Here is a 20,201-nt window from a genome sequence, read left to right on the forward strand (position 1 = left end):
TCAATGGCTGTGCCTGAAAAATGAGCATGGGTGGGTTTTTAATATGGCTGGTTTAACTACAGATACTGATTTTTTTTTCAGTTACTTCTACCTTTGATTGAAATCTCTGTGTTTTAATATCTTAGGGCTGTTAATTCCAAACTTTCTGATGATGCACAAGTATATTTCCTTTTTATGAATTTCAGGGTTATGGCCTGCTGATGTCATTGCAACCTGCTTGTCTTGACTTACAGGACACAGAAATACAAAAAAAAATGTTTTCAGTGAAAATGTTCCTTACCTGTTCTGTTTATGATTAACAAATGAACAAGAGATGTTTGCTCCTTAATTCTTCCTGAGAATTTACAAACAGCTTCTGTATGTCATAGTGTAACAAATAGTTTACTTTTTGTCCATTGTGCATTTTTCTGGTGTATGTGTCTTGAATGTAATTTTATTAATCCTCTGCCTAGTTTAATATTAATAGAAGTCTCTCCAAATCATGTACATAAGCTCCCTGCTTTTCTAGGCTTTGTTTCAAGGTAACAAGGAGTCTTTCAGAGTCCACATTTGATGAGAAAAATTCAGAAGATACCAAAATGCTTCTTTTGCAACTCAGGTGCAGACTTTGGCTGTGTAATTGGCTATGATGACCTAGGAGAGCACAGAGAAAGTCTTTGTCCTGCTGCAGTCTGTGCTACCTCTTGGGCAGTGTTTAAAGGAGGTCCATTGGCACATGCTTAAAGAGTATGGATATTAATTATAGTGTTCTTGGAAAACTCAGGCTACTTTTTGGCCATGAAAAGCTACATTCACTGCTACAACCGGGTAGCATTCTTTTCTTTGTCCTCAGTAGCATTTGCTTTGAAACAGCTGTTCACTTTCTCCCAAAAGTGAGCAAGAGTGATCTTCAGTACAATTTCCTGTTCACCTCCACCCAGACATAGTATTTAAGGTGATATCTTGACCTCATTGACATGGAAGAGATTTCCTCCCTCCTCACCTTATTAATGGGTACCTCTAGATCCTTATGTGTGAGGTGCTGCAAAAGTGGTCAAGATTCATGAAAATAATTCTGTAGAAAACAGCCTCAGTGTTCATTGTTAGTGTTTATCTTGAGGATAACCACGCCCCATTGTACAGTGTTCTCTTTCCTTGTTTGTTTCCAGGTTGCCGTGGTTTCTGGTAGCTCTTCCTTGCTTCTTCCTGCCATCCACACCTGTCTATGGATTCACATATGTAAATGTGTTTTTGCTGAAGTTAAGAGAATATGATGGCACGTGACAGAACAATGTGTGGCTGACTTCAGAGGTTGAGTTTGTTCAGAAATGAGGAACATAGCTGTAAATTGTGTAGTGACTTCAGGGCTTAGTCTTGCACATATTTGCACAAGTCAACAGTGTATGAGAGGAATGCCACTTAAAATGAATGTTCTCAGGATCAGGACTCAGGCTGTTGATATTAATTTGAAACAATGAAAATTTGTGTAACTGAAGTGGCTTTCTAATTAAAAATAAATAAGAAAATTTAAAGTTCATGTGCTTTAATTGAAGCATTATGTTGCCTTAAAAGTCCTCAGAAATCAGCATAGTGAACTTGTTTGCTTCTGAAATCTGGAGGGGTTTTCATGTGGTACTAGAAGGATTGATGAGTGTATGATAATTCTGACATTGCCCTTCTGGTGTTAATTGCTTTATTGAATTTTTCCTTTGAATTGAATACTGCCAAGAGGTGTTGGACACAGTGCTCTGAAACCCACGCCCTCTGCAGCTCACATCAGGCAGAGGCAGGTTCCAGGCAGTGCCAGGGATTGTCCTCAGGGACCTGCAGGCGGAAGGTGCGCTGGCCCTGCACTGGCAGGGTGTGATGGCTTTGTCACGTGGGTGGAAATGAGGTCCCCTTGTCCCCCAGGTCAGGTACAGGACAGCTCTTCCTGCTGAGCTGCTCTGTGTGCACCTGGCATCCACGAGGGAAGGTGGGCTTGTGGTGCCTTTCCTCTGAGGTGGCATCGTTTGAATCCACTACAGCTGTAATGGAGGAGTGAGAAGGTATTTTTTCATAAGATTACTTGGTGATATTTTAAATTTATTTTTGAATCTTCTCATACTTTTCTTGTTTCTAGTCTTTACCTGTGTATTTGACATGTGTATACTCTCATTTTCCTTATTTCTTTCCGTGGTTGACAAATAAAATTACATAAAAACTACATGTTGACATTTTTAAGGCACTGGTTTGGTTTCATACAGTATGGAGGCCTGTTTGTGATTTGGCAGTCCAAGGTCAGTTTCTCACATGCCTGCAGAGGAGCACCCTCAGACAGCTGCACTTGGGAGCTCAAGAGGAATTTTAACATATGAACAGCTTTTGGATTTGGGTTTTTTTTCTGCTATATAAACCTCCCAAAAGCTAATTCTCATATTGTTCTTAACAGCCAAAATAATTATTAGAAACATATTCTACCTTGAAATTTCTTCAGCGTTCCATGATGTTTTATATGTGTTCATAAGTTATTCAAGAAAGTAAAAAGCCCAGTTTGTTACCAAGCAGTTCTGGAGCAGGAAAATGCTTGGGGACCCGTCTTGCTTGGCTCATTAGCTTTCTTATTAAGTAATAAATGAGGCTCCAGATGGCCAGAATTTTGCTAGAACTGAGATAATTTTCTTTCAGATTAAGATTTTATTTTAAAACTTCAGCTGAGAAGAAATCTGTGTGTTGTGCTCTCTCACTGCTTACCATTTGCCATGACAGGGTATTCACAGGAGCTGAGTAGTTAATTAAGTAGCTCAAAATTGCAAAATGTGTCAGCACGCACTGCATATTTGACAGTTGCTGCCTGTAGAAGATAAAGCAAACAGTTGCAGCAGCAGTTATAATGAAGATTTATGGCTTTAGGACACAGGCATATGTGGGAGAACAATTTGTAATAAGGGATCAGTTTCTTGTTATACAATTCATGCTTTTTTTAGATGGCTGTAGACTTAGTACTTCAATTTGTTGTTTTCAGTAGAAAGAAGCCTTGCAGTAGACAGTTTTTAAATGAAGTGAAACATACAAAACATGTCAGGCATGCTTGATAGGAAAAAATAAACTTTTTTAAAATGTCGGATCAGTTTATATTAATAATCTAACTCAGAGGCTGTTTTTACTTGAAGCTTTTGTACTGTCTTCTCTGGGAGTTAGATGGAGTGTAGTAAATAATGCCTGCTGCGTGTTGTCTAAGAGCAGCAGCCATTTAGAAATGGTGCCACAGCAGTCCCAAAGTCCTTCTACATCCTAGAGACTTGCTTAATTTTTTTATTTCTTTGGCCCAAGCTGTTCCCCTCATGTGTGTCCTAGTCCAAAGGCAGTAGGCACATCACTGCTTCTGTCAGTACGCAGCTGGAGCCAGCACTTGAACATTGTAAAACAATTTTCCATTTTGATCTGCCACTCTGGGTTCTTGTCCTGAAATTAAGAAATGTTCAGGTACCTACAATACACTTATTTAAAATACTATTTTCAGAAGAAAGCTTCAGTTCTTCCCATTTTCCAGGTCACATGTTGACTGTTTTGGTATTTGGAAGCTTTCAGAGGAGTTTCACTGAAGTGCTTGTGGCTGTGGGAGCTGATGCTGCAGGTTGCGTGCAGGTACCTGCAATACACTGATTTAAAGTACTATTTTCAGAAGAAAGCTTCTTCCCATTTTCCAGGTCACATGTTGACTGTTTTGGTATTTGGAAGCTTTCAGAGGAGTTTCACTGAAGTGCTTGTGGCTGTGGGAGCTGATGCTGCAGGTTGTGCCATGAGAGCTGTTCTGGCAGGCTCGGGCCTGTGGGTGGGCATGGCTGCCCCTGAGCACCTCCCGTGCCTGATCCAGCTGGCTCTTCCCCCTTTGGTTAATGAATCTTTGTGGGCATGGAATGCTTGATATGGGGTGCTTGGGGTGGTGGAGGTCCAGCACTCGAGGCAGGGTCAGGTTTGCACTGAGGTAAAGGAAGGTGGCTCTCTGTGTGTGCCACGTGTGAGTCACAGCTGTGTGGCAGTTTATTGTTTTCCCCCCAGGGAAACAAATCTTCCTTCCTGGTTTTCAGAGCTGGGTGTCCCTTCAGTGAATGGGTGCCTGTGGTCAGTGTGCTGCAGCACTTGAAAACTGCCTGTGTAAAACTGCTGGCTCCTGCATCTTGTAAAGGACAAGGCTGCCACTCAAACTATCTCACAAATAGCCATTTGTGATGGGAGAAGAGGCTGGAGTTATGCTTTGTTATGGTCTTTTGAAATGCATTTTGTCTTGCTGTTAGTGCTCAAATACATAATGCATCTCAACTTTGGGGTTCTTCTTCAAACAGTTGAGTAAAACATGCAAGGAGATACCTTGGGTAGTTCTCTGTGGGTGCAGTTTCATTCAGGTCAGAATGGCTGGAGTCAGTTCTGCTGATGGCATGGTACCACCACCACTCACTGCATGGCTGCGTTTTAGTTAGCTCCTGTGTGGTTTAGCTCTACATTCTTAATGACAAATTGATTTGACTTCCCAAAGTGGAAATTTAAAGGTGTCAGAATAGAGGTGTTTGACCTCATAGCATTATTTTTTTTCCCTTTCTTTAAAAGATACAGACTGTGAGCTTGTGGGTTTTCTGACAGTTCATGTTCTCTCTGTGGCTGTGGTACCAGGTTTGTGCTGCGGGGTCATCTGAAGAAAAGGTTCTCTTGAGGAGGAAAAAGGAAGTTAAAACAAGCCACCCAAGATTTGTGATGCTGTGTGAATTATATTTAATTTGGACCAGCTATTCTGGGGGCAGAATAATGCAAACACGCTTTTGTTAATTCTTACACGGGATATGGCTTTATGCAGTTTTGTTTGCATGTGAACAATATGAATATTTAAAATGTCAGGTTTGTTCTTTTCTGGAATAAATTCACTCATGTGTGAGAGGCCTTTTAGATAACCAAGGGGGGGGATGAGTGGAACAAACAAAAATTTCCCCCAAGGGATGGTTTCCCATTTTGTTTTGGCATTTGGCTTTTAGTGACTTACCATAGAAGTACAAGCTCAGGACACTGGTAAAAATGAAGCTCACTAACTTTTAAACTGATGATGACATAAACTATCTTAAATATGGCCAAGTAGCAAAGTAACTGGATGCCTACTGGTTAATGTGTTAGTTTTGAAATAGAAAAGCTGGAGCCCAGTATGGTGTGTAGAACATTAAAATAACATCCCCTGTTGGTAATCAGAACTGGTCACTTGTAAAGAGCAGGTTAGAATTTATCTGCTCTTACTGCCCAGATGATGCCTTTGCAGTTCACAGTCACTTCATTTTATGGAAAACCAGTCCTTATAGAGAAATATGATTAGAGAATCACAGGAATATGGTTAAAAAAATAACACAAAATGTGCTGCAGAGGACATAATTTATTCTGTCAAAGCTGTTTCTAGAATTTGAGTATGTGTGAGATTTGATGTGCACATGCAGCCTGGTTGGTGCCACCAAGAGGACATAATTTATTCTGTCAAAGAATTTATTCTGTTTCTAGAATCTGAATATGTGTGAGATTTGATGTGCACATGCAGCCTGGTTGGTGCCACCAGGGAGGATTTTCCCTTTGAGTGTTCCTGCTGTCATGTGCTTAGGCACAGGAATAATTGAGATAATGGAACATTTTTGTATTGGTTAATCCTGTTAATCATTAAAAAAATTAAATTGTATTTTTGTGAAAGGCAGAACTGCCTCACCTGGCTCAGAACTTGCAGTTCCCCATTCCTTGTTGAAGCAGGGATTGATGCCATTGAAGAGTATATAGAAGGAGATGGAGATACCAGGTGTGAAAGAACTGTTTGAACTGGCCATGACTGCTGGGGCAGGTGTCAGGTGTCATATTTGAGGAACTGTTGTAACATGGGAGCCTGCTGCATTCCGCTGGGAGCTCTGGCAAACGCGCTTGTCCTGGGAAGCACCTCAGTTTTTATTGGAGTCAGTCCCACACTCCCCACTTAGCACAGTGAAAGTGCACATCCAAAGGCTTTCAGTTATTTTTATTTCAGTCTGTATCAGTCTCTTCTCCCCTCAGGAAGAGCCATGAGGCAGTGGCATTGATTTCCATTTGGATTAGAAATGTTAATGCTGCCCTTCCTAACACTAGGAAAGGGCCTTCCCTTTGGAAAGAAAAGGACAGAAAACACGTGTGTGTGTGTGCTTGTGGAACACACGCTGGGTTTTGAGAGGAAAGGGAGCTCTTGTCAAAATCCAATCAAAAGAGGAGTTCTTAGGATGGTTTGGTACTTGAAAGGGTCTCCATGCAAGAGGAAAAGTCCTGGCTCCATTTTCTGCCTCACTTTCAGCTCTGTTTTATGAGAAGGTCAGGGAGTTATGTGCTGTCACACAGGAGGCTTTCCATGATGGTTTGGTACCCTTTTACAAGCAAATTCACTGTAGCATCAAACCTTCCTTCCTGCTGAGCTGACAGCTCTGGTGTTGGTTCAGGGACTGCCTTGTTCCTGAGGGATTTGCCACCAACCAAAACAAAGGTCCCCTCTGGGCTGGGCTGCACACCTAAGCTCACTGCCAAGGATGTTCCTTATGCATCTCCCAAGTGGTACCAAGGCACTGCTGAAAACAGACCCCAATCCAATCTCAGGTGATACAGGGGACCTTGCAGTATCTGGGAGCATTTTGGTGTGGACTTTGTGCCATTAAATAGTTTTTCTCTTATGCTCAATGACTTTGAAATTTGCTTATTCTGTAATTAAAAATGTCTTGGCTAGGAAGTCCTGAGCTTCCATTTGCTGTTTCAGCTTCTCCCCTGCCTGAGGCAGGATTGTTGAATAAATAATCTTTAGAGCTTCTGCAGGTACTGACTTCTTACAGAAGGGACAAACGGGAAAGAGCAAAGCAGGAATATTTGGACACCAGACTGACTTGGTTCAGGGAAGAGTCAAGCCCAAAAGCCAGAGTCAGGATTTGTCCCTGTGGCTCATGTTTGCTGCTGCTGTTTTCCATCAGGCACAGCCATACATCATCTTGGCACCCACGAGAGCAACTGAGTTGTTGCTGGGGATGGTTTTCAGCAGTGGAATCAGAATGGCTGCAAAAGCACCGTTTCTTTCTTCCACTTTGAAGTAAGAATTAAAATATTGCTTCCTGATTCCACTGTGCTGGGGCAGGGTAAAGAAGGTATCAGACTGCTGATGTCTAATGCACCTTTCCAGCTGGGACAAGCACTTCCTCACCTTCACCCACACTTTTCTGGCTGCAAGGTAAAGGCAAGGAGAGGTGATCCTGTTAGTGCAGAGAGCAGCAGCCTTTTGGGCATGTTGGCAGAGCTGCTCTCGTGGCTTTGTGGGGGCGTGAAGCCCCGGGCTACCAAGGATGGGGATGACAGGCACTGTGCCATCACTGGGGTTTCCTCTGCAGGTTGTGTTCACGTGTCCAAAGATGCTGTAAAATGAAGGGGAGAGGCAGCTGTGTCTGTCATACACTTTATTGTTCATGTGGAGCTTGGCTGATAGATAGGACTAAATTATAGCAATACTTGTGAAAAGGAAAACCCAACCATGACTCAGAAGTGCAAAATTGCCTTCCATGTGTCCAGACACCATGAGCTTCTGGTTTGCAGAAGACAGCACGTGAATGTACCAGCAGGACAAAGGCTTCAGCTTACTGATACCCTAAATGCAAACGAGACACCTGGTAGAGAATATGGCTTTTTTTGCTGGGTAGCCACCTGTGACCCTGAGAAACAGCTTCTGTTAAGAACAGGTCACTGGTGAGTTTTTCTCTAGTTCCCATGTACAAGTGCTGTCTCCATTTAAACCACCGAGCAAGGGCTGCTGAACAGTAAGTGAGTAAAATGAACAAAAAACAATGGTAAAAGCCAAGAACAACAAACCCTTGCCCACCTCCATTGCATTTGGATATGGCTCATCTATCAACAGCACCAGTAGAAGCAAACAGTTCCTGTGGTGGAGGAGTGGTTTGTGATGGGAAGACTTAAGACTTGCAAAGGATCAGAAAAACTAACAAGTGCATCCCAGGTATGAAATTACAGTAACAGGTTGCCTAAGGCTGAGAAAGGTCTTAATTGCATCATCCCATCAGGCACACAGCTGGTGGCAGCTGAAAGATCTGTGGCTGTCCCTTTGCACATTCCCTATTTCCTGCTCACCTGTTTTTGCAGCTCTGTGAAGGAACTAGCTTGACTCCAGAGGACAAAGTGCATGAGATGCTGTGTACTTGGTCTTGTGGTGGTCTGAGAAGTGTCTGGCAAAATGTTGCCAAAGAAAATCAGTTACCTGGTAGTGGAGGAGGGGTGAAAGCTGTAGGAAGTGAGCAGAGTGTGGGGCTAATTTGGTGCCTCGTACCAAGGTCTGTAACTTACTTGCCCAGAAGAGTATCTGGAAAGGTGTCTACCTGCCAACCAGGTCACCCAGGGAGGCAAGGACAGCAGCCAGGGGGTGCTGCTGCCAGCAAGCACAACCACCTCACTTCCTCAGGCATCTCAGTCCCTCAGTTTTTTTTCCATGAGAGACGTGAAGCCCTCCCTCCTCCAGCATTTCCTGTGCTGCCTGTGCAGGGAACCAGCAAATGCTGACTGGTGCTGCCCACGGCAGCCAGCACGTCCTGCTGGGTTTGCAGTTGCCGGCAGTGGTGGCACAGGCGTGCTGCTGGGGCTGCCTGAGGCCGTGCCAAGCAGGCTGCCTGTGACACGGGGACAGTGGCAGCCTTTACCTGCTGGCCTGGCCCCAAAGCTGCTGCTGGGCTGGAGAGCTCAGACGTGCCTGTGCGCTATGCAGGCAAGCCTGGGAGCCAAATGGCATCAGCGGCACAGCCCCACCACAGTGCTGGGGGTACCTGCAGCTGTGGGGCAGAGCAGCCCCAGGGCTCAGGAATCCTGCAGCCGCCCCAGCAGGTGTCAGCTGAGGGACTGAACATGGAACCAGACGTCAGGCAGGACTGGCTTTGCTAACTAGGAAGATCAGCATTGAGGGGAGAGCTTCACCAGGGTTTCTGCTTGAGGCTGTACGTGTGTCATGGACAGAGAAAGAAAATAGTTGTGCCTAATCCTGTTCAAAAAGTTTCCTTTGTTTTTTTTTAAATTTTTTTTCTCTGTATTAGTGTAGAGGAATAGCCTTGGGATGCTCTGCAGGGGCTTTGTGTCTGTGAACATATCTTGTTTAGAGTTTGATGAGAAGTTTGTACTGGCAGTACCACGTGACAACAGCACTGTTTGTCATTTGCTGATACATAGCAGGGAGCAGCAGGTTTTCCTAGGAGGCCACATCCAAAGGCCTTGGGATATTTTTATAATTCACCAGTAAAAACCATCAGCATCTTCAAACTGTGTTATTTCCTATACCACCACATTCCAGCTCTGGCTGTCTTTTCATTTACTTTCTTGCCTTCCAAGTGCAAAGCCAGGGAGCAAACCAGAAGTGATTAGGCAGCTGTTCAGGCACTAGGAACACAGAGAGTGATTTGATAAAGCAAAAAGCCCGACTCCTTACGTACACCCCACACAGAGGCTTGGTCAACAAGCAGCACTGAATGTGTTAAATGGATTTCCATCAACTTGTCTGGAGAGCTCTTCATTTCAGTGCATGATCTGGGCTCTGGGGCAGATGTTATTCAAAAAGAAAAAAAACCCAACTTTATTCCCAGTTTCTCAACATATTTGCTGCAGCAATGCCATTCCTTCACGTGCCAGAAGAGCTCAAGGTCAGCAGGGTACAACTGTATCTTCTCTCTCTGCAGGCTGCAGCCAGCACTTCCCTGTGTGCTGGGTCTGGATCAGGAGCCAGCTGGGCTCCTCCTGCCAGTCCCCTCGGTGCAGAGCTCCCACGGGCCTGGCCTGGAGCAGCAGCTGGAAAGCAGCAAGGCAGGGGCAGGAACTTGCACAGGGGTGTGGTTTTCTGTCAGTCCCCGGAGCTGTGCCTGGCAAGTGCTGCTGGCTGGGCTCCAGCAGCGTGAGGGAGTGGGGATGGGATAAGCTCTTCCTGAGATCTCCCTTGCTGTGCTCCAGTTCATTTTTGACATCTCCCAGAGCACGATCCCTGCTGTCAGAGATACCCCTGGTGTTCCTCACGCTTCTCCCCATCCAGTGGTTGAGTTCATAGCTTGTTCTTCTGTCTCATGGTTAAAAAAATATATATTTTATTTTTCATCCTCATCTCCCTCGCTCATGCTGCTGAGGGAGGCAGAGGCAGCTTTTGGAGAAGAGGGAGGGGAGGTCTTATTGATGACCCAAGGTGGAGATGGAGAACGGGACGGAGAGCGGCCTCGTGTAGGACTGCTGTTTGGGCTCTGCCGGGGAGAAAAAGCCTGGAGCATTCGGCCGCTTCGTTCCTGGAACATCTGCTTCTGCAAAAGCAAAGTGAAAAGATGCTCTTTGAGTACTGCACAGAGGGGAAGGCTGTGGGCAGGCAGAGGTTACACGGTGCCTCTCACCAGGGAGGGAGCAGGGAGCCGAGCCCCGGAGCACGGCTGGTTTGTCTCTGCTGTGCTCACTTGCATGCAAGTTTTTACCTCAGCTGGGCCACCCCCAGTGTGAGGCCACTGTGTGTACTGGCCTGAGCCACACACAGGGGATGCCCTTTGTGGTTTTTGCATGTATTGGTCACACTCATGTCTCCAATGGTCACTTTTCTGCCTGAACACCCAATATTCCTAGTTCCCAGAGCCTTTTCCTTTTAGAATGCTTGGAAGGACCACATCTCTCCTCCTGAGCTTCCTGGCTTTCCTAGCCTTTATTCCTCTGTCCCTTCATATGGGAGACAGCCGGGTGCCTGCCAAGTACTGGCAGCTGCTTCCCCAGCTGCCTGGAGCAGGCATGACCCAAACCCATAAACTGAGAGTGGGAATGTCAGAATTTGGGCGTCTATTGAAAAGAGAAAACACTTGCAGGCTCTATGTTTTGCTTGGAACTTTATTGTCACTTTTGCTTTGTAAAGCTGAGTGGAGGCCTGCCAGAGCTGGTGGGGTGGAAGAGACACCTCTGCAGTCAAGCAATCTGCTACACTAAGGCAAGTGCCTCTACTCATTAGCAGCAATGTGGCCTTGCGTCACGCTGGGTTACGGAAGACATGGTGTGTGCTGTGCAGCTGCTGCAGGCTTCACATGGAAAATGCCAAATCCGAGTGCCCTGCTGCTCCTTCTGGGGATAGGGAGTAAGAAGCCTCAGCCTTGGCTGCAGGACTGGCGGTTGAGTCACAGGCGATGCTCGGCTGAAAGGAAGATCCAGCCCCGACAAAGTTAAGTTACCACTCAGGTCTGAGAGGAAAATACTTGTGCAGAATGTAAGGGTTTGCCTGTTTTAGCTGAGATCCAGCTTGCAGTTGCCCACTTTTCATCCTGTTCCTATTTCCCTTCCGTCTGCAGTGACTCTGCCCTGTGCTGACACAGTATCTGGCTGCTCATCTTGCTCTTTCTCCGCCTCTTTGAAACTCAGTATTCCCTGCCAGTGGAGAGGCAGATGCTGGTTTCCCCCTCAGGTTTCTGGGTGTTTGCTAAATCCCAAGGCTTAAAAATCAAGCACAAATACTGAACTTAGTTGTTCCTCTGTGAGCTCCCTCTCCTAATTTACATCTTCATCACATTAGCCTTTATTGATTTAGTTTTAGAGCCTGGATTTCACCGCAGCACAGAGTGGCAGAACAGTTCCTGCCTGCAGCTACGCTTCTCAAGGCTCTTGAGCATAAAACCCACAGTGTGTAACCTACCCCTGCACTACTGCTAGGTTCAAATTAGTCAAGACTTCCTAAACTCTCGGTAGTTAGCAGATGGTGGTTGCTCCTGATAAATGTGCCAAGAAGCATTTGGATGGGGGAGGACTTCTGCAGCTGAGAGCTGCAAGGATGTCACCAGCGTTGGCAAAACCCCAGAGCCCGATTGCAATTCAGTGGCAGGGGTGCAAAATTTCTCGTTAGATCACAGAAATGTAAGGTTCTGTTGGCTTGTTTCACCCTCTTACTGAAGATAATCCCCAACAAAAAAATGCACATGTTTGATATGAAATATATTTTTCCTGGCCAGTCAAAATACTTTGACTTCCTCCTGTTGTCACTTCTAACAACTCAGTGGCACAGTGGTGCTTTGTGCTGGTGTGTGGTGGCAGTGCTGGAGGACATCCAAGTGCTCCAGCCTGGCTTGGCCTGCACCATCCCATGTGGCAGGGAGGACTTGACTGTGCCTTAGTGACAGAGGCCAGGTTTGGAAAGGAGAATCTCACCTTCCTGCTAAGTCCCTCAGCCAGGCTGTAGGACACCTGCTTCCTAGACCTTCAGTGAAGTTTGTTGCTGGAACAAACTGATGCACTCACACCTGCAGCAGGGCAAGTGCCCAGCCCCTCCATGTTGCCTCCTGCTCTAGAGCTGGAACCACCAGGCTGCTGGCTGAAACCACAGCACTGCAGGAGGAGGAGGTGGTGTCACTCACCTGCCTCAGAACACCTTTCTCTCCAGCTGTGCCCTAGCAGGGTCAGTAAGCCATGCCATTTGCAGGCAAGGAGCTCCTTGGGCCATTGGGTGCTGAAGAAGTAGAACAAGTGTTAATGGCTTCCTTGGGGTGTTGGAGGGTTAGACAAGGCTGGATGCACTGTGGTCCTTTACCAGAGGTAGGGAAATAATTTCCAAGTCTTCACTCAAGCAAGTTCAGGTACACTCAACCAGTTTAGGGTTTGATTTTGGGAAACTTGTTACTGGGAAAAAATATTTTCCCTGTTTCAGAATTTTACTGTCTGTATGTTGATACCCCTTTGCTTTACAAAGCAAGTGCCAGCTGGGTGTCTGCTTTTGAGCTGCTGATTGTTCCAAGGCCATTTTAGGTCCAGGCTGCAGACAGGTGCTGTGGCCTAAACACCATCCCCAGATTCCAGCTGCAACCTGTCTTACCTGAGCCCCTGATGACGTCTGAGGTGTGTCAGCTGTTTGGAAGGCAACCTTCCCCAAGTATCCCTGTGTGCTGAGCAGGGGGAAGCCAGTTCCTTGAAGGGACACCTCATCTGAAGGGACATTTCTGAGAGAGACTGGCACAGAAACTCTGCCCTGTGAGTGAGCTGTGCTTTCTCTCCACTGACCTCAGTTGCAGGTGCCTGCTTGTACATGTCTGAGAGGAGCTGGAATGGACACCTGCACCCTGGAGTGGTGTCTCTGCCATTAGGCCCTGGGTGCCAGACTGTGTGGTGGTCCTGTCTCACACCACAGAGAAGTTTCATGCCACACTAATCATTGTTTCTGACCTCTCTGTGACTCTCTTGAGGAAAACATATGCACAGGGGATTGCACAGGTGGGCGAAACTGCCAGTGAATTACAGACATCTGGACATTTGAAAACTGACATTTTGACCTCTTTCACAAACAGGCATTTTTCTGTGGGTTACGTAGCCCTTACTTTTAGAAAATTGATGCTAGCATAAAGTATATTATAATAATTATTTGTGAAATAATAATAGCATATTAATGGCATGCAAATTACTGATCTAGGAATCCAGCATGCCCATAATGATTCCTGTACTTTTAATGTCAACATTAAAAGCAACTTCTAACTAACAGTGATAAGGCGAATTAGCATTAATAACAGTTTTGACACTAATAGTAAGTTATCATTTTTTTAAAAGTCTTTCCTGTTGCCAAGGCTCAAACTGATTTTAAAAAAGCTACACCACCTCTCAGCTTGCTGTCACCGATGCTTTTCCTACAACACTGTGAAGAGATTTCACTCCTCTTGCTCTTAGCAAAGGTCCCTGTGATTGCACCAGACTTCCTACTCTGTGGTCAAACACTTAGCCAGGAAACAAGAGTTTCTAATTTTAAAAGACATAGGCAGAGCACCTTTTCTTTAATTAAATTTGGTAAAATGTTTTATCAGCAAAGGTTTTTAAAAATTCCATTAGCATGCACTGTTGAGTGGGTAGAGCCAGGAAATAGGATCAATGCTTTTGAATTCTTTCCCTGTCTCTGCACAGCTAAACTCATCTCACCTCCTGTGAATTTCATGTACTCTGTTAGCATCAGCTTTAGTTATCCAGCACATATTGCCAAAGGACCATCCCACACGGGGAACACACACCAAGCTCTATGGGCAACAACCCACAGAGGAAGCTTCATGTGGATGTGGACAATATAGGTAAGCCTGGGCATTTCAGAAGAGTTGCCTTCTTGCCCTTCCCCAGGAACATGCCAGTGTCAATGAACAAACTGTTATAGAAGCTCACTGCTCATGTGGCTGGGGCTTGTATTGGTTAGTGATCACCACCTTTGCATGGACAGAAGTAACTGTAGGATGACAGCCTCTGTTCTGAAGCCTTCAAAGCCTAATTTCAGGTTTTTCTCAACTGACTGGTAATCAACATGGCACGTCAGTGCAAAGATGAGAACTCCAGTAAGAGGCAGGCACTGTATGACTTGGTAGCATTGAGTTGTGACACAGCACTGATGTGAGCTACTTAATTCACAAAAGCTTTGTGACTCTTCCTACATTATTTGTTTACAAAAAAAACCAAAACCTGCTGAGTTCCTTCCAACAGAAGGTGCCTTTTTCACTCAGAGTTTGCACCCAGAGCAGTGTGTCTGAGATGGTGCATGCACTGGAGGGTCTGGGCTTTCATCCCAACACAGACAAACTCTACATTCAATTTAAGCTTTGTTACTGGTTTCAATGCAGCAAAGAAGAGTCATACAAGCACACAAACCTTCTTGAGGTTTGGCAAGCTATTAGAACTGACAGATGCGGGCCAGGACTCTTTTGGGGCTCTGAAGTGTTATCAGCTCACCACTCAGTGCATGAGTTTGGTTTGAGCAGGTTTCTCTTCAGAAAGATGCTGTTGCAAATTCTGAGCTGCCTTTCCAAGGCACTTGGGGACCTTTAGTAAATGGCTCTGTGAAGCCAGCACATACCAAGGAGAGCTTTGAAAATGCTACAGTCCCACCTGAACCTTCCCTGCTGTCAGTCAGATGAGCCTGAACAAGTAAAATAACTTCTTGGAATTTTTATCAGTAGTTTTTGAAGTTAGAAAATTATAATCTTCTACTGCTGCATACACACCAGGAAGAGAACTACTGAAAACCTTTGCAATGGTCCTGTTTTTCCTCACTACCTCCAGTGTACACCCCTGATGTAGGAGTGGTTGCATTTAATGCTAACGGGGCCAACAGACTGTATTGGCCTGCTTGCTTGTGTGGTGCTCTGATGCAGCTCTGCTGAATGCAGCATTATGTTCATCATCACACCTTCACAAAATACAGATATCCCAAACAAGCAACAGCCAGAAGCAGCAAATCCTTCTGTTGCAGTATTGGTATGCATTAATGGCTTCAGCAGCCAGGTTTGCCATTATCCTGCTGTGCTGGCTTTTGAGACAAAGACTGCAGCAAAAGTATCTGCTCTTCACCTGTGTTAGAGAGCAGAAATAAACACACTCAGACTTCCTGGGATGGCAGAATACCTACCCAAGCTCCATCAGGTCCAAACAGCTCTAAAAAGTTGCCAATAAATTCCCTGGACTTTTCTTCCCATTTCTGAATCAGGTCATGGCTCTTCTCTTCCACCTTGTAAACAAATTCTTTTGACTTTTCCTCCACATTCTTGACTTTTTCTTTCATTTTGTCCACTTGGTTTTGAAAGCGATATTTCTTCTCCTGTTTTAAAAGTGTGGTCAAAGATTAATAAAAAGACTTGGGAATAATTAGCCACAGACAACTGAGAAGAAGAAAAAAAATTGCATTAATGCATCCTAATACATACAGCCTTGGTTAGCTTTTCCCACATTATTTTTATAAATGCAAGTTTAATATTTGTGAAATGAAGTGCAGAAGGTACATATTGAAAAGATTTCCTGTGTGATTACTGTGTTTAATCCACTACATGAATCTTTCTGTATTTTCAAACTGAATGCACTTTGAAAGTGATGTGAATCTTGTGAAGGATACGAGTGGGAAATTAACAGCTCAAACTTAAGAGTAGGCAAAAGGGAAATCTCCCTGTTTCCTAGCAAATGCTGCTGACTTGCCAGCCTGGATGTTAACTTGGATTAAAATGTCTCTTTGGGTGGATTTCTGCAGAGCAGAAGGAAAACTCTCATGAATTCTGAGCCTGGCTAATACAGGAGCTTCTGGCTCCAACACAGATGTGTGTAGGCCAATGGTTTGTGGCCAGCAAACTTCACAGAAAAGACAGCGACTCCTAATTGCTAAGTCACACAGAAAAAAAAGAAAGAGAGAGAGAAGATAATATTAGGGAGCTCATGGAAAAAGCTTCTGAATTACTTCAGGAATAAAGAGCTTTTGTCTTGAAATGCTTGTGTGCTCCACAAGTTTTTGGTACAAGCAAATAAGCAAGGCTGTACTCCTGAAGGTGTGGTGGTCTGTGTAGAAGCACAGGTCAATATTGGCTTTTAATTTTCTGTTAACTCCCTTTAATGGCCACTTGAATTTATTTTTAAAAAATAAGCACTGAAGCGGGGTTTATTCCAGCTCACTAAAAGAACTGTCTTTGCAAGCCACAAGCACAAACAAAATCCCCAAGGTCCAAAGAAACCAGACTTCCTCTGTACCTAAAGGGTGATCAGCCCTTTAGTGAGGAAACCAGTGCCCTCCTGCAAACAAGACCAGTGCTCTTGTGAAATCCTGGGGATTAAATTTTGAGACAAACAGTCTCCAGTGCAAATCAGTATTTCGGCATTTAAATTATTGCAAGGTAAACAATCATGTCAGGAGGTTCTTCAGGAGACATCGGTGTCTAAGATGGGGGCAAGCATGACTTATGCAACAGTATCTTAACCTCACAGCTGCTCAAGGATAAATTTGAGAATCTCCAAGGCATCCAGCATGCTTTATTTTAATGGATATTTGCAATAGTGATCTTTCTGAGCGGAGTACTTACAAGCAAGATTTTTCAGAACGCTTTAAAAAAAAGCACAGTGAAATAAATATTTATGCCCTGTAATATGGGGTTAGACTGCCAGACTTCAAAATAAGAAGGAGATAAACTCTAATGAAATGACACAATTCAGTCATTCACAAGGGGGTTTCTAAACTCCAGGGAGGGAGGTGAGAAGTCCTGCTGTGAGCCATCTCAGTCACAACAGAGATTTCAGTTACGTGGGTTGTCTTGAGGTTTTAAGTCAAGACTTGAAACAGAAAATGAAGGAAGGTAAAGTCTAATTTCCATAAAGTGTTTACTTCTCATTGGAGGGGCAGGTCTGTATGTGGAAGATTAATAATCTGAGCCATTCTTTCACATAGCTCTCCTGCCATTGTGGTTTCTGAGCTCTACAGCAGCATTATTTATGTACCAGCTTGCTAGCATACCTCCTTATCTTTTGAAAACCATTTTAGCTTTCCCTAGTAGTCTCACTGCTCTGTGATTGGCTTTGTTAGGGTGTTTTTGGTTTTCTGTTTTGTTGGTTTTTTAATCCTATCACGTTGTAGAGAAACTTTGGATCTCAAAATCCATGCTCTCTGGGCTGCCTTCTTGGAATAGGAATATAGAAAGAAATCATGTCTTGGGTGAATGGTTGAGCAGCTTCTGGTGGAAGGGTGGGCTCCTTTCTAGTGTGTCATTGTCACCTACAGCTCAAGGAGGCAAGAGGAGCAGCAGCTTTGTTAATAGTGTAAGATGGAAAGGAAGCTGCTAATTAATAGGAGCAATTAAAACTACCCTCAGCTTACCAGTGTCTTTTAAATTAAGTTCTTTCCAGCTATTTTAAAAGCATCATGAGGAAGATATAATTTCTTATCTGAACTTTACATTGAGGATGCTAGCAGAGAGTGCTTGAGGAGCAAGCATGGCTCACTGTACTCACATTGATGAAGCTGACGTTCAGCTCCTTGGCAGTGTACCCTCGCTGGAGGTTGCGCCGCGCGTACACGTCGTAGTCCCGCACGATGCGAGTGATGATGTCCGATGTGGAGATACCTTCGGTTCTCTGCGTAGGCACGAACATTCCTGAGCAAAGTGGGAAAAGAAAGCCTGCTGATAAAGCTTGGCAGGACCAGGCACTGTGGCAGATAGCTGAGGATGAACTTAAAATGCCTGACAAAGGTAAGAGGCTTACAATTCTGCTTTATTCCTAGTTCTTTCCTGTTGTTTCTGTGTGAGTTTGGGGAAGGCAAGGTTGCTATACTACTCATTTTTCTCTCAGGTCTTTAGAAAGACTAAAAATTGCCCTCTGTACAGCGTCAGCTGTGATGTGGAAGTTATTAGACTGGCAGGGGCTCCCGAGCCCGGAAGGCCAAGCTTCACAGCTGTGACCAATTCACTGAGCAGTTCTTTCCATAAGCACAGCCCTTATTTAATATAAAGGAGGAGGGAGTTTACTGCTCTCCTTTATTTCCACTCCTGTGCTGCACCTGACAGTCTCTGTTCTGCTGAGTAGAACAGACCAGCCTCTGGCCTTGACAAAAGCCAGGAAAAAGATGCATTACAGTAACTGGAAAAAGCCCTGGAGGTGCCAGTGGTTTGTAACAGAAAAATGAAGTGTCATGTGTGTGAGGTGTAGTGTTTCATGTCCACCCAGCCATGCCAGTGGCTGCATAACCATCCTCCCTGCTCTGACAAATCAACCCCCAAGAAAACTGGCCATTTATCAATACTGCTCACATTTTCCTCAACATAACTGAAATATATGCAGCTTTCTCATTGCTCCCCACTAAAGCAGGAGCATCTGAACTGTTAATGCAATTCACAAATGCAATAGTAGCAGAGTGCAGGCACACCTTGGTTTAGTAGTTATTTAGGGCTACAAAAAAATTTCTATTCTCACTTACATGTAATTGCAACATGAAGCTGCTGATGAAAGAGAGAGAGAAGACTGGAGATGGTTTGGGAAAAGAAAATAGTGCTTTGTCTTAAAATAGTGTTATAGCTGGCAAATGAATCCCCACATGTTCACTTAAAGTAAGCAGGCATTGGTACCTAATTTTACAGGGATGGAAAAAGACTCAAAGAATCAAGAAGCTTAGCAGCCTCTTGTGACTAAATGTTATGTGATATTTTTTCTTTCTGATCTCTTAATTAATACTTTGCTAAAAAAATAGATTACTTTAATCATGAGCAGACATGTTTCCCTGACTGTTGCTTTTCAGGCTTCCACCAGTCACTCAGAAAACTATTTTTGGAAGCAGTGAAACCCGCTTTGAGCCAGAAACCTTTACAGATAAGAGTTACAAGAATATATGGACAAAATCCAAACCCCACCTTTGTTAAGCTGAAAGTGGAACTGTAGGTGGACATTACCCTTAGTCACTGACTTTGCCTTCATCTGCTTCATGTGTTGGAGTGATCCATGTTTTCCAAGCTAAGTGTTCACAGACGTGCACAGTTTCTGTCAGTGCCCTGTTACCCAGCTCACCATTGCCCATATGCCCTCCCACCCACTGAAGGTAGTGGGGAATTGGGAGCCCAGGAGAATCTACCCCAGGCGCTCCCTGCTCTCCAACAACCTGATGTGAGAAAATGGGAGTACTGGAACTATGGAAAAAATGTGCAAATGCATCAACAGCCCCGGTCTATTTAAAACAAAACCCCTAGGAGAAAGGGGAAATTCATTATTGTAATAATGCTGCTCTGGAGCATTAGGGACTATTACAGCACTAGATCTCAAAACTCATCACAAATAAGTTAACATTATTCCCAGATTATACATAGCAAAATCCAGCCATACAAGACCCAAGATGCTTCTCTGGTATCTCATGGTGACAGACACAACAGACCACAAGTCCCTGAAGCTGAAAGTCCATACTCTCTTCTGCAAAGTCTGAGTTTCTCACTGGGTCGTGTGTGCACCGTGCCTGTGCTCAGCGACAGCAGAGAAGGGTGTGCCAGGTTTGGGCGCTCTCACACCAAGTCTGGCAATGATCCAGTAACACCAAGAGTTCCTGTTGTGTTGTCCTGTGCACTTGGCAACTTCAGAAGAAAAGTAAAATAGCTGCCTGTCCAGCATGTGTGCAGTATGACCCTTGATGACCCATTCTTACCAGAGGGGCCTTTTTTCACTGCCTACTGAAGGAAGCTGGCTCTGAAACTATAGAACAGTCATTCCCAAACGAAGGTTGTGAGTCTGATACCACAGGGAGGTTCACAAGTGGAAAACTATCAAGAGCTGCCGCTATAAAAAGCTTATTCCTTCAGCTCAGGTCAATAGCTGGTCTATAACTATCACTGTATAGTTTGAGGTCACTTTGCATGGCATATTACCATCAGGCAGATTGCTCTGGAATTTTTTCAAGCTTCCAATATACATGTCTGTGCAGA

The 20,201-nt window shown here is 44.5% G+C and overlaps 1 protein-coding gene across 2 annotated transcripts in view; it reads right to left on the reverse strand.

Annotated features, from left to right (window-relative positions):
* Positions 1-5,456: 5,456 nt before the first annotated feature.
* Positions 5,457-20,201, reverse strand: part of PCYT1B (phosphate cytidylyltransferase 1B, choline) — a 33,716-nt gene continuing 18,971 nt past the window's right edge. Inside the window, exons 6-8 of one of the 2 annotated variants that reach the window (XM_041399921.1) lie at positions 17,752-17,894; positions 15,398-15,586; positions 5,457-10,313 (exon numbers count right to left, since the gene is read on the reverse strand). In XM_041399921.1, coding sequence (XP_041255855.1) covers positions 10,107-10,313; positions 15,398-15,586; positions 17,752-17,894 — 539 coding nt within the window. In that variant the 3' untranslated portion in view covers positions 5,457-10,106. Of the gene's footprint in view, positions 10,314-10,864; positions 11,177-15,397; positions 15,587-17,751; positions 17,895-20,201 lie in introns of those variants that run through there. The other variant, XM_041399922.1, reaches the window with a different exon arrangement.

The sequence above is a fragment of the Onychostruthus taczanowskii genome, unplaced genomic scaffold, assembly GCF_017590055.1.
Source record: "Onychostruthus taczanowskii isolate IOZ18803 unplaced genomic scaffold, ASM1759005v1 scaffold17, whole genome shotgun sequence".
Classification (NCBI taxonomy): Eukaryota; Metazoa; Chordata; class Aves; order Passeriformes; family Passeridae; genus Onychostruthus; species Onychostruthus taczanowskii.